The sequence below is a fragment of the Coturnix japonica genome, chromosome 25, assembly GCF_054131305.1.
Source record: "Coturnix japonica strain WE chromosome 25, WE-NBRP24, whole genome shotgun sequence".
NCBI classification, from domain to species: domain Eukaryota; kingdom Metazoa; phylum Chordata; class Aves; order Galliformes; family Phasianidae; genus Coturnix; species Coturnix japonica.
The window spans coordinates 1,923-17,771 of record NC_140687.1 but is presented as its reverse complement, the minus strand read 5'-3'; the positions used below and the strand labels follow the sequence as shown (position 1 = coordinate 17,771).

Below are 15,849 nucleotides of genomic sequence, written 5' to 3'. Positions count from 1 at the left end.
TCCTAAAAACCATCCGTCCTTTTAATCGTTACGTTCGTTAACGAGGTATCAAAATTAATTGGGATCTTAATGAGGGATTTGGGGGGGGGGGGGGGGGTCACAACACCACCAACACTTAAAGGGGGGAGGGAAGGGGGTAATAAAGGGGGGGGGGGGTGTTTTTTGGGGTAAATTTGCCTGTTTTTGGGGTATTTTTAGGAGTCGTCTTCTCCATTGGCGCTATCCCGGTCGTCTTCACCTTCTTCCGCTTCTTTTTCGTCCCCCTTAATGGATTCGAGCTAATGAAGATCATTAATTAGGCGTTAATTAAGTATTGATGAGTTAATTAGCCTTTTTTGGCCATTTTTTTGCCCATTTTTGGTCTTTTTTGACCCATTTTTGGGCCTATTTTCAGCCATTTTGACCCCTTATTTCCCCCTAATTAATTAACACTAATTAAATCGATTTCACCCTAATTAATTTCCCCTAATTACATCTATTTCTCCCTAATTAATCTCGTATTTTCCCTTAATTAACTCCCTATTTATACCTTAATTAACCCGCTAATTCTCCCTAATTAACTCCCTATTAACCCCTAATTAACCCCCTATTTCTCCCTAATTAACTCCCCATCCCTAATTACCTTCCCCTCCTTAATTAATTACCCCCTAATTATCCTTCCCCCTCCCCCCCCCATTAATTACCCCCTAATTAACCGACCCCTGTGTCTTAATTAAGATCCCTATTAATTAACCTGGTCGTCCCCCCTCTCCTCCGCATCCTCGTCATCCAACAGATCCCCCCCATTAATTAATTACCCCCTAATTACCCCTAATTAACACCCCATAACCCCCCCTATACTACTCATTACCCCCCCCTCGCCCCCTTTATTTATTAGTCCCATGTGTTAATTAAGATCCCTATTAATTAACCTGGTCGTCCCCCCTCTCCTCCGCATCCTCGTCATCCAACATGTCCCCCCTTAATTAACTAATTACCCCTAATTAACCCCCATAACCCCATTATATCCACTGTTATTACCCACCCCCCCACCCCCTTTACTAATTAACCCTATGTGTTAATTAAGATCCCTATTAATTAACCTGGTCGTCCCCCCTCTCCTCCGCATCCTCATCATCCAACATGTCCCCCCTTAATTAACTAATTACCCCTAATTACCCCCCTATAACACCCCATAACCCCCCCTATACTACTCATTACCACCCCCCTATTAATTAATTAGCTTAATTAAGATCCCTATTAATTAACCTGGTCATCCCCCCTCTCCTCCGCATCCTCGTCATCCAACAGATCCCCCCCATTAATTAATTACCCCTAATTACCCTTAATTAACCCCCCCCCCCCCAATAACCCCATTATTACCCCCCCCCCACCCCCTTTATTAATTAACCCCATGCATTAATTAAGATCCCTATTAATTAACCTGGTCGTCCCCCCTCTCCTCCGCATCCTCGTCATCCAACATGTCCCCCCTTAATTAATTACCCCTTAATTACCCCTAATTAACCCCTTCCCCACCCCAATAACCCCGTTATCCCCACCCCCCCCTCACCCCCTTTATTAATTAGTCCCATGTGTTAATTAAGATCCCTATTAATTAACCTGGTCGTCCCCCCTCTCCTACGCATCCTCGTCATCCCACAGACCCACCCCATTAATTAATTACCCCCTAATTAGCCCTAATTAACACCCTCCCCCCCCCCATAACCCCATTAATACACCCCCCCCCCCCCCTTTATTAATTAACCCCATGTGTTAATTAAGATCCCTATTAATTAACCTGGTCGTCCCCCCTCTCCTCCGCATCCTCGTCATCCAATAAATCTCCTTCTTCGGCCGAATCTTCCCCCCCCGTCTCCGTTTTGGGGCCAATTTCCTCCTTTTTGGTTGATCCGCTGCCTTGTTCCTCCTCCGTCTTATCGCCTTTCTGTTCTATGGGGAGATATGGGGCTCAATGGGGGGCTATGGGGTATAATGGGGGGCTATGGGGTTAATGGGGGGCTATGGGATATAATGGGGGTCTATGGGGGTCTATGGGATATAATGGGGGTCTATGGGGTCTATGGGATATAATGGGGGTCTATGGGGTCTATGGGATATAATGGGGGTCTATGGGGGTCTATGGAGGTCTATGGGATATAATGGGGGTCTATGGGGCTCTATGGGGTGTCTATGGGGCTCTATGGGGTGTCTATGGGGTGTCCATGTGATATAATGGGGGTCTATGGGGTATAATGGGGGTCTATGGGGCTCTATGGGGGTCTATGGGGTGTCTATGGGATATAATGAGGTCTATGGGATATAATGGGGTCTATGGGCGTCTATGGGGTTAATGGGGGTCTATGGGTTATAATGGGGGTCTATGGGGTCTATGGGGGGCTATGGGGTCAGTGGGGACATTGGGGTCAATGGGGTCTATGGGGTGGATGGGGACAATGGGGGTCTATGGGGTCTATGGGGTTAATGGGGGGCTATGAGGTCTATGGGATATAATGGGGTCTATGGGATATAATGGGGTCTATGGGATATAATGGGGGTCTATGGGGTATAATGGGGGTCTATGGGGTATAATGGGGGTCTATGGGGTATAATGGGGTCTATGGGATATAATGGGGGTCTATGGGATATAATGGGGGTCTATGGGGTATAATGGGGTCTATGGGATATAATGGGGGTCTATGGGATATAATGGGGTCTATGGGGGGCTATGGGGGTCTATGGGGTCAATGGGGGCTATGGGGGTCTATGGGGCTCTATGGGGTGTCTATGGGTGTCTATGGGGCCCTATGGGGTGTCCATGTGATATAATGGGGGTCTATGGGGTATAATGGGGACTATGGGGGTCTATGGGGTTAATGGGGGTCTATGGGGTCAATGGGGTCTATGCGGTTAATGGGGACCAATGGGATTAATAGGGTCAATGGGGGTCTATGGGGTGGATGGGGACAATGGGGTCAATGGGGACACTGGGGTCTATGGGGTTAATGAGGTCAATGGGGTGGATGGGGACATTGGGGTCAATGGGGGGCTATGGGGGTCTATGGGATATAATGGGGGTCTATGGGATATAATGGGGTCTATGGGGTATAATGGGGGTCTATGGGATATAATGGGGTCTATGGGGTATAATGGGGGTCTATGGGATATAATGGGGTCTATGGGATATAATGGGGGTCTATGGGGTATAATGGGGGTCTATGGGGTATAATGGGGTCTATGGGATATAATGGGGGTCTATGGGGTATAATGGGGTCTATGGGATATAATGGGGGTCTATGGGGTATAATGGGGGTCTATGGGGTATAATGGGGGTCTATGGGGTATAATGGGGGTCTATGGGATATAATGGGGTCTATGGGGTATAATGGGGTCTATGGGGTATAATGGGGGTCTATGGGATATAATGGGGGTCTATGGGATATAATGGGGGTCTATGGGGTTAATGGGGGTCTATGGGGGGGCTATAGGATATAATGGGGGTCTATGGGGGTCTATGGGGTATAATGGGGGTCTATGGGATATAATGGGGGTCTATAGGGGTTTATGAGATATAATGGGGGTCAATGGGGGTCTATGAGGTCAATGGATCCAATGAGGATCAATGGGGTTCAATGGGGATCAAAAACCCCCATTATTGGGGGGGGGGAGGCATAAAAATGGGTGAAATTGGGTGAGATTTGGTTCATTTTGGGTTTACTTTGTTCCTTTTCGATCTTCTCGAGGCTTTCGAGGAGGGAATCGACTTTTTGCTTGATCTGACTCAGTTCTTTCTTAATGGTCTGAAGGTCGTCGCCTTTCACTGCCAAAAACAACCAAAATCGGCCTTTTTTAGCCCAAAATCGGCCTCAAAATGGGCCCAAAAGGGCCCAGAAATGGAGATTTTAGGGTCGGTTGGAGGGAAATCCCATAAAACCCCATAAATGACCCCATAAATGACCCCAAATCCCCATAAATGACCCCATAAATGACCCAAAATCCCCAGAAATAACGCCATGAATGAAAAAAAAAACCCATAAATGACCCCATAAATGACCCCATAAATGACCCAAAATCCCGCTAAATGACCCCAAAAAATGACTGACACTTTCCGGACTTGGATGAGTCAAGAATCCCAACGAAACCCAACGAAACCCAACAAAACCCAACGAAACTCAACGAAAACCCATCAAACCACCCCAAAACCCCATAAATGACCCCATAAATGACCCAAAAAACCCATAAATGACCCAAAAACCCCATAAATGACCCCAAAACTGACACTTTCCAGACTTGGATGAGTCAAGAACCCCAATAAAACCCAACAAAACCCAACAAAACTCAATGAAACCCATTGAAAACCAACAAAACCCAATGAAACTCAATGAAACCCCAAAAACCCCATAAATGACCCCAAAAAACCCATAAATGACCCCAAAACCCCCCAAAAGGAACCTATTACTGACACCTTCCGGACTTGGAGGAGCCAAAACCCAACAAAAACCCCAACGAAACCCAACGAAACTCAACGAAAACCCATCAAACCACCCCAAAACCCCATAAATGACCCCATGAACGACTCAAAAACCCCATAAATGACCCCATAAATGACCCAAAAACCTGATAAATGACCCCCAAAACCCCAAAAAGGACCCCATAACTGACACCTTTTGTACTTGGAGGAGCCAAAACCCAACAAAACCCAACAAAAACCCAACGAAACCCAACGAAACTCAACTAAGACCCATCAAACCCCCCAAAAAACCCCAGAACCCCATAAATGACCCAAAAACCCCATAAATGACCCCATAAATGACCCAAAAACCCCATAAATGACCCCAAAACTGACACTTTCTGGACTTGGATGAGTCAAGAACCCCGATAAAACCCAATGAAACCCAACGAAACCCAACGAAACTCAACGAAACCCAACAAAAACTCAACGAAACTCAATGAAACCCCCAAAACCCCATAAATGACCCCATAAATGACCCAAAAACCCCATAAATGACCCCATAAATGACCCAAAATCCCCCTAAATGAGCCCAAAAGGGACTGACACTTTCCGGACTTGGAGGAGGACCCCCTCTGCCCGCTCTTGCTGTTGAAGCCGCTCTTCCCAAAACCCCCCAAACCCCATAAATGACCCCATAAATGACCCAAAATCCCATAAATGACCCCATAAATGACCCAAAATCCCCCTAAATGAGCCCAAAAAGGACTGACACTTTCCGGACTTGGAGGAGGACCCCCTCTGCCCGCTCTTGCTGTTGAATCCACTCTTTCCACGCCTCGAGGTGTTTCCGGACACGCGCTGTCGTTTGGATGGAACCACAGCGCGAGCGATGGGGGGCGGCGGCGGGACGCGGGCTGGGTAGCTGTACATCCTAAAAGGACATAAAAAGGATTAAAATTGACCCAAAATGGTGTAAAATCAACCCAAAAAGAGCAATTAGAGACACATAGAGGGCGCTGTAATGGAGATGACTCAAAACCGGATCGAAATCGGCCTGAAAATGGCTGAATTAGACCCAAAATGAAGGGGAATGAGGTTGAACAGGCATGGATCTCCAATGACCCCAAATTTGCCCTAAAAGACCCAAATTTAACCCAAAAATGACCCAAAAAATCCCTATTTCCGACACTAATTGGACCCTTTAATGGAGATGACTTGAAACCAGATCGAAATCAGCCCAAAAATGGCTGAATTAGGCCCAAAATGAACTGGAATCGCAGTGGATCTCCACTGATTCGGAATTTAACGTAAAATACCCCAAAAAGCTTAAAATCTACCCAAAAAGGGACAAAATGACCCTAAAAATGCCTATTCTCAACACTAATTGGACCCTATAATGGAGATGACTCGAAACCGGATCGAAATCGGCCCAAAAATGGCTGAATTAGGCCCAAAATGAAGAGGAATGAGGTTGAACGGGCATGGATCTCCAATGACCACAAATTTGCCCCAAAAGACCCTAAATTAACCCAAAATGGCCCCAAAAATCCCTATTTCCAACAGTAATCGGACCCTTTAATGGAGATGACTCGAAACTGGATTGAAATCGGCCCAAAAATGGCTGAATTAGGCCCAAAATGAAGGGGAATGAGGTTGAACGGCCATGGATCTCCAATGACCCCAAATTTGCCCTAAAAGACCCAAATTTAACCCAAAATGGCCCCGAAAATCCCTGTTTCCAACAGTAATTGGACCCTATAATGGAGATGACTCGAAACCAGATCGAAATCGGCCCCAAAATGGCTGAATTAGGCCCAAAATGAAGCGGAATGAGGTTGAAAGGCCATAGATCTCCAATGACCCCAAATTTGCCCTAAAAGACCCTAAATTAACCCCAAAATGACCCCAAAAATCCCTATTTCTGACACTAATTGGACCCTTTAATGGAGATTACTCAAAACTGGATCGAAATAGGCCCGAAAATGGCTGAATTAGGCCCAAAATGAACTGGAATCGCAGTGGATCTCCACTGACTCGGAATTTAACGTAAAATACCCCAAAAAGGCTTAAAATCTACATAAAAAGGGACAAAATGACCCTAAAAATCCCTATTCTCAACACTAATCGGACCATATAATGGAGATGCCTTGAAACCGGATCGAAATCGGCCCCAAAATGGTGTAAAATCAACCCAAAAAGGGCAATTAGAGACACATAGAGGACACTGTAATGGAGATGACTCGAAATTGGATCAAAATCCCCCATATACCCCCCATATACCCCATATAACCCCATATCCCCCCATATAACCCCATATACCACATATATAACCCTATATACCCCATATAACCCCACACACCCCATATAACCCCATAACCCCATATATAACCCTATATACCCCATATACCCCCATATAACTCCACAGACCCCATATATAACCCTATATACCCCATATAACCCCATACACCCCATATATAACCCTATATACCCCATATAACGCCATAGACCCCATATATAACCCTATATAACCCCATAGACCCCATATAACCCCACAGACCCCATATATAACCCTATATACCCCATATAATCCCATAGACCCCATAAATAACCCTATATAACCCCATAGACCCCATATAACCCCATATATAACCCTATATAACCCCATAGACCCCATATATAACCCTATATACCCCATAGACCCCATATAACCCCATAGACCCCATATAACCCCATAGACCCCATATAATCCCATATATAACCCTATATACCCAATATAACCCCATAGACCCCATACAGCCCATATAACACCCCATATAACCCCATATAACCCCATAGACCCCATAAATAACCCTATATACCCCATATAACCCCACAGACCCCATATAACTCCATATATAACCCTATATACCCCATATATAACCCCATATCAACCCATAGACCCCATATAACCCCATATATAACCCTATATACCCCATATAACCCCATAGACCCCATATATAACCCTATATAACCCCATAGACCCCATATAACCCCATAACCCCATAAATAACCCTATATACCCCATATAACCCCATATCCCCCCATATAACATCCCATATAACCCCATAACCCCATATATAACCTTATATACCTCATATAACCCCATAGACCCCATATAACCCCATAGACCCCATATAACCCCATAAATAACCCCATATACCCCATAGACCCCATATAACCCCATACCTGTCATAGTAATCCCGCTGGAAATCATAATCCAGATCGAAGGACGACCTGTAGGATGACACCAAAAAACCCCCAAATCACCCCAAAATCATCAGACCCTATAACAACATCCCAGAATAACACCATATAAACCCCATAAACCCCATATAAACCCCATATAAACCATATAAACCCCATAAATCCCATATAAACCCCATAAAAACCATATAAACCCCATATAAATCCCATATAAACCCCATAAACCCCATATAAACCCCATATAAACCCCATAAAACCCATATAAACCCCATATAAGTCCCATATAATCCCCATATAAACCCCATATAAATCCCATATAAACCCCATAAACCCCATATAAACCCCATATAAACCCTATAAATTCCATATAAATCCCATATAAACCCCATAAACCCCATATAAACCCCATATAAACCCCATATAAATCCCATATAAACCCCATAAACCCCATATAAATCCCATATAAACCCCATATAAACCTCATATAAACCCCATATAAACCCCATAAACCCCATATAAACCCCACATAAATCCCATATAAATCCCATATAAACCCCATAAATCCCATATAAACCCCATATAAACCCCATAAACCACATATAGAAACCCCATAAACCCCATATAAACCCCATATAAACCCCATATAAACCCCATAAACCCCATATAAACCCCACATAAATCCCATATAAACCCCATAAATCCCATATATACCCCATATAAACCCCATAAACCACATATAGAAACCCCATAAACCCCATAAACCCCATAGAAACCCCATATAAACCCCATAAACCCCATATAAACCCCATAAACCCCACAGAAACCCCATAACCCATATAAACCCCATAACCCCATATAGAAACCCCATAAACCCCATATAAATCCCATATAAACCCCATAAACCCCATATAAATCCCATATAAACCCCATAAATCCCATATAAACCCCATAAACCCCATATAAACCCCATATAAACCCCATAAACCCCATATAAATCCCATAACCCCATAGAAACCCCATATAAACCCCATAAACCCCATATAAATCCCATAACCCCATAGAAACCCCATATAAACCCCATAACCCCATAGAAACCCCATAACCCCATATAGAAACCCCATAACCAACCCCATAACCCCACATAGAAACCCCATAACCCCATATAGAAACCCCATAACCCCATATAGAAACCCCATAACCCCATATAAACCCCATAACCCCATATAGAAACCCCATAACCCCATATAGAAACCCCATAACCCCATAGAAACCCCATAACCCCATATAGAAACCCCACAACCCCATAGAAACCCCATAACCCCATAGAAACCCCATAACCCCATATAGAAACCCCGTAACCCCATATAGAAACCCCATAACCCCATATAGAAACCCCATAACCCCATATAGAAACCCCGTAACCCCATATAAACCCCATAACCCCATAGAAACCCCATAACCCCATATAGAAACCCCATAACCCCATATAGAAACCCCATAACCCCATAGAAACCCCATAACCCCATAGAAACCCCATAACCCCATATAGAAACCCCATAACCCCATATAAACTTCATAACCCCATAGAAACCCCATAACCCCATAGAAACCCCATAACCCCATATAAACCCCATAACCCCATATAGAAACCCCATAACCCCATAGAAACCCCATAACCCCATAGAAACCCCATAAGAAACCCCATAACCCCATAGAAACCCCATAACCAACCCCATAACCCCATATAAACCCCATATAAACCCCATATAAACCCTATAACCCCATATAAACCCCATAACCCCATATAGAAACCCCATAACCCCATATAGAAACCCCATAAACCCCATATAAACCCCATAAACCCCATATGAACCCCATATACCCCATATGAACCCCATAAATCCCATATAAACCCCATATAAACCCCATAAATCCCATATAAACCCCATAACCAACCCCATAACCCCATATAGAAACCCCATAACCCCATATAGAAACCCCATAACCCCATACAGAAACCCCATAACCCCATATAAACCCCATAACCCCATAGAAACCCCATAACCCCATATAGAAACCCCATAACCCCATAGAAACCCCATATAAACCCCATATAAACCCCATAACCAACCCCATAACCCCATATAGAAACCCCATAACCCCATATAAACCCCATAACCCCATATAGAAACCCCATAACCCCATAGAAACCCCATAACCCCATAGAAACCCCGTAACCCCATATAGAAACCCCATAACCCCATATAGAAACCCCATAACCCCATAGAAACCCCATAACCCCATATAGAAACCCCATAACCCCATATAGAAACCCCATAACCCCATAGAAACCCCATAACCCCATAGAAACCCCATAACCCCATATAGAAACCCCATAACCCCATAGAAACCCCATAACCCCATAGAAACCCCATAACCCCATATAGAAACCCCATAACCCCATAGAAACCCCATATAAACCCCATATAAACCCCATAACCCCATATAGAAACCCCATAACCCCATATAAACCCCATAACCCCATATAGAAACCCCATAACCCCATATAGAAACCCCATAACCCCATAGAAACCCCATAACCCCATAGAAACCCCATAACCCCATAGAAACCCCATAACCCCATATAGAAACCCCATAACCCCATATAAACTTCATAACCCCATAGAAACCCCATAACCCCATAGAAACCCCATATAAACCCCCTAACCCCATATAACCCCATATAAACCCCATAACCCCATGTAGAAACCCCATAACCCCATAGAAACCCCATATAAACCCCATAACCCCATATAAACCCCATAACCCCATAGAAACCCCATAACCAACCCCATAACCCCATATAAACCCCATATAAACCCCATTACCCCATATAACCCCATATAAACCCCATAGAAACCCCATAACCCAATATAGAAACCCCATAACCCCATATAGAAACCCCATAACCCCATATAAACCCCATAACCCCATATAGAAACCCCATAACCCCATAGAAACCCCATAAAAACCCCCTAACCCCATATAACCCCATATAAACCCCATAACCCCATGTAGAAACCCCATAACCCCATAGAAACCCCATATAAACCCCATAACCCCATATAAACCCCATAACCCCATAGAAACCCCATATAAACCCCATAACCCCATATAAACCCCATATAAACCCCATAACCCCATAGAAATCCCATAGAAACCCCATAACCCCATAGAAACCCCATAACCCCATAGAAACCCCATAGAAACCCCATAACCCCATAGAAACCCCATATAAACCCCATAACCCCATAGAAACCCCATAACCCCATAGAAACCCCATAACCCCATAGAAACCCCATATAAACCCCATAGCCCCATATAAACCGCATATAAACCCCATAACCCCATAGAAACCCCATAACCCCATAGAAACCCCATAACCCCATATAGAAACCCCTTAACCCCATAGAAACCCCATAGAAACCCCATAACCCCATATAAACCCCATAACCCCATAGAAACCCCATAACCCCATATAGAAACCCCATAGAAACCCCATAGCCCCATAGAAACCCCATAACCCCATATAAACCCCATAACCCCATATAGAAACCCCATAACCCCATATAGAAACCCCATAACCCCATATAAACCCCATAACCCCATATAAACCCCATATAAACCCCATAAATCCCATAGAAACCCCATATAAACCCCATAACCCCATAGAAACCTCATAGAAACCCCATAACCCCATATAGAAACCCCATAACCCCATAGAAACCCCATAACCCCATATAGAAACCCCATAACCCCATAGAAACCCCATAACCCCATAGAAACCCCATAACCCCATATAGAAACCCCATAACCCCATATAGAAACCCCATAACCCCATAGAAACCCCATAACCCCATATAGAAACCCCATAACACCATAGAAACCCCATAACCCCATATAAACCCCATAGAGAAACCCCATAACCCCATAGAAACCCCATATAAACCCCATAACCCCATATAAGCCCCATAGAAACCCCATAACCCCATATAAACCCCATATAAACCCCATAACCCCATATATAAACCCCATAACCCCATATAAACCCCATATAAATCCCATAACCCCATAGAAACCCCATAGAAACCCCATAACCCCATATAAACCCCATATAAACCCCATATAAACCCCATAAATCCCATATAAACCCCATATAAACCCCATAACCCCATATAACCCCCATATAAACCCCAGAAACCCCATATAAACACCATATAAACCCCATAAACCCCATATAAACCCCATAAACCCCATATAAATCCCATATAAACCCCATAAATCCCATATAAACCCCATAAATCCCATATAAACCCCATAAACCCCATATAAACCCCATAACCCCATAGAGACCCCATAGAAACCCCATAACCCCATAGAAACCCCATAACAACCCCATATAAAAACCCCATAACACCCTATATGTGCTCAGCACCTAACCCCATATGCAAATCCAAGCCACATAACAATACCTAATATGCAAATTAAGTGGCAAGCAACAACACCTATATGCAAATTAAGTGGCAAGCAACAACACCTATATGCAAATCAAGGGGCAAGTAACACTAGCTATATGCAAATTAAGTGGCAAGTAACACTAGGTATATGCAAATCAAGGGGTCACACAATACCCATATGCTAACAAGGACTCAGACAACAATGTCTTTATGCAAATCAGGCGATGAATATGTAAATGTCCGGACCTGACGAGGGGGGATGGCGATGGCGGCGCCGCCACTGATCCGTACATGTCGGCAGCTGAGCGCTTCAGAGCCGCCTTGCCGCGGTTCACCTTGGGCTCCGCTGCCAGGTTGATGTCTATAGGGTAATAGAGATATATAGGGAGATATAGGGGGGGTATATAGGGTATATGGGGGTATATGGGGGGATATAGGGGGATATAGGGGGGATAAAGGGGGTATATGGGGTCTATGGGGGGGATATGGGGTCTATGGGGGGATATGAGGGGAGATAGGGGGGATATGGGGGTATATGGGGGTATATGGGGTGATATAGGGGGTTATAAGGGGGGATATGGGGGGTATATGGGGTATGGGGGGGTATATGGGGGGTTATGGGGGTCTATGGGGGTATATAGGGGGGATAAAGGGGGTATATGGGGTCTATGGGGAGATATGAGGCCTATGGGGGGATATGGGGGTATATAGGGGGTATATGGGGGGTATATGGGGGGTATATGGGGGTATATGGGGAGATATGGGGTGATATGGGGGTATATGTGGGAGATATATGGGGTATGGGGGGATATGGGGGGAGATATATGGGGTATAGGGGGATATGGGGGGTTATGGGGGCTATATGGGGGGATATGGGGTGTGTGGGGGGAGATATGGGGTCTATGGGGGGAGATATAGGGTATGGGGGGGTATATGGGGGTATATGGGGAGATATGGGGGGGTATGGAGTTATAATGGGGGTATATAGGGAGGATATGGGGGGGATATGGGGTATATGGGGTATGGGGTTATAAGGGGGCTTTATGGGGGGATATGGGGGTATATGGGGGTATATAGGGGGATATGGGAAGATATAGGGGGGTTATAGGGGGTATATGGGGTATGGGGGTATATATGGGGGTATATGGGGGGTATATGGGGGGATATATGGGGTATCAGGGAGATATATGGGGTATGGGGGGGGATATGGGGGTATATGGGTGTATATGGGGGGGATATGGAGGGATATGGGGGTATATGGGGGTATATGGGGGGATATGGGGGAGATATGGGGTATGTGGGGGAGATAGGGGGAGATATATGGGGTATGGGGGTATATGGGGGGGATATGGAGATATATGGGGGGTATATGGGGGGTATATGGGGGATATGGGGGGTTATAGGGGATATGGGGGGGATATGGGGGGTATAGGGGGGTGTATGGAAGGATATGGGGGGTATAAAGGGGGTATATGGGGTCTATGGGGGGGATATGGGGTCTATGGTGGGAGATATGTGGTCTATGGGGGGATATGGGGTCTATGGGGGGATATGAGGGGAGATAGGGGGGATATGGGGTCTATGGGGGGAGATATGGGGTCTATGGGGGGAGATATGGGGGTATATATGGGGTATGGGGGGGTATATGGGGGGATATAGGGGGGTATATGGGGGGTATAGGGGGAGATATGGGGGTATATATGGGGTATATGGGGGTATATGGGGGGGTATAGGGGGTGATATGGGGTGATATAGGGGGATATGGGGGGGGTATATGGGGTATGGGGGGGATATATGGGGATATGGGGGGTCCTTGGGCTCCGCTGCCAGGTTGATGTCTATGGGGTAATAGAGATGGATATATAGGGGGATGGATCGATATGGGGGTTATAGGGGGACCCCATACCCCCCATAACCCCCCATATCCCCCTAAAAGACCCCCATATCCCCCTAAAAGCCCCCCATATCCCCCTAAAAGCCCCCCATACCCCCCTATATCCCATTAAAAGCCCCCCATATCTCCCTAAAAGCCCCCCATATTCCCCTAAAAGCCCCCCATATCCCCCTAAAAGCCCCCCATATCCGCCTAACAGCCCCCCATACCCCCCCATACCCCCCTAAAAGCCCCCCATACCCCCCTAAAAGCCCCCCATATCCCCCTATAACCCCCCCTATCCCCCCATAAACCCCCCATCTGCCCCCTATAACCCCCCCATATCCCCCTAAAAGCCCCCCATACCCCCCCATATCCCCCTAATAGCCCCCCATAACCCCCTAATAGCCCCCCATACCCCCCCATATCCCCCTAAAAGCCCCCCATATCCCCCTATAACCCCCCCATATCCCCCTAAAAGCCCCCCATATCCCCTCATATCCCCCTAAAAGCCCCCCATAACCCCCTAAAAGCCCCCCATACCCCCCCATATCCCCCTAAAGGCCCCCCATATCCCCCTATATCTCCCTAAAAGCCCCCCATACCCCCCTATATCCCCCCATAAACCCCCCATATCCCCCTATAACCCCCCCATACCCCCTAAAAGACCCCCATATCCCCCTAAAAGCCCCCCATATCCCCCTATAAAGCCCCTATATCCCCCATATACCCCTATATCCTCACCCCAGACCTGCCCAGCGATCATCCTCCCATCCTCCCTATCCCCCCATTCACCCCCTCATATCATCCTATACCCCCTATAACCTCCCTATCCCCCCATAAACCCCCCTAAAAGCCCCCCATACCCCCCTAAAAGCCCCCCATACCCCCCTATATCCCCCTATAAGCCCCCTATTTGCCCCCATCTCCCCCCATTTCCCCCCCATATACCCACCCATATCCCCCTATATCCCATATATCCTCACCCAAGACCTGTCCCGCGATCATCCTCCCATCCTCCCCGGCCACGGCGGCCCCATATCCCCCCCTATATACCCCCTATTCCCCCTATCCCCCCCATATCCCCCTCTATCTCCCCCTATACCCCCCTATCTCCCCCTATATAGCCCCCTCTCTCCCCCTATCCCCCCATATCCCCCTATATACACCCCATCTCCCCCTATCCCCCCTATATACCCCCCTATCTCCCCCTATCCCCCCTATATAGCTCCCTATCTCCCCCTATATACCCCCCTATCTCCCTCTATCCCCCCATATACCCCCCCATCTCCCCCTATCCCCCCTCTATACCCCCCTATCTCACCCTATATCCCCCTATCTCCCCTATATACCCCCCTATCTCCCCCTATACCCCCCTATCTCCCCCTGTCCCCCCTATCTCCCCCTATATACCCCCCTATCTACCCCCCTATCTCCCCCTATATCCCCCCATATATCCCTATATCCTCACCCAAGACCCCTCTAAACCCCCCCCCAAACCCCCTCAAACCCCACTAAGACCCCTTATCTGCCCCCATATCCCCCTATACCCCCATATCCTCACCCAAGACCTGTCCTGCGATCATCCTCCCATCCTCCCCGGCCACGGCAGCCCCATTCCCCCTCTATATCCCCCCATAACCCCCCATATCCCCCTATATACCCCCATATCCCCCCCTATCCCCCCTATCTCCCCCTATATACCCCCCTATCTCCCCCTATCTCCCCTGTATACCCCCTTATCCCCCCTATATACCCCCCTATTCCCCCTATCTCCCCCTATA

At 46.6% G+C, this 15,849-nt stretch overlaps 1 protein-coding gene across 1 annotated transcript; it reads right to left on the bottom strand.

Moving 5' to 3' along the window:
- On the bottom strand, window positions 1-15,098 carry LOC107306998 (heterogeneous nuclear ribonucleoproteins C1/C2-like). Its single transcript, XM_085523895.1, has 7 exons — window positions 15,052-15,098; window positions 12,439-12,553; window positions 7,658-7,705; window positions 5,203-5,363; window positions 3,698-3,799; window positions 1,781-1,932; window positions 1-278 (listed from the first exon to the last, which is right to left on the bottom strand). Exons 1-7 carry the CDS (start codon window positions 15,071-15,073, stop codon window positions 195-197), a joined length of 684 nt encoding a protein of 227 aa, XP_085380021.1. The 5' UTR covers window positions 15,074-15,098; the 3' UTR covers window positions 1-194.
- Window positions 15,099-15,849: the final 751 nt, after the last annotated feature.

Coding starts and splice junctions, on each gene's coding strand:
- LOC107306998 (XM_085523895.1), bottom strand. CDS start 15,073: ATGATCGCGGGACAGGTCTTGG. Junction 12,554..15,051: donor GATCGCGGGACAGGTCTTGG/GTGAGGATATAT, acceptor ATTACCCTATAG/ACATCAACCTGGCAGCGGAG. Junction 1,933..3,697: donor GAAGATCGAAAAGGAACAAA/GTAAACCCAAAA, acceptor ATCTCCCCATAG/AACAGAAAGGCGATAAGACG.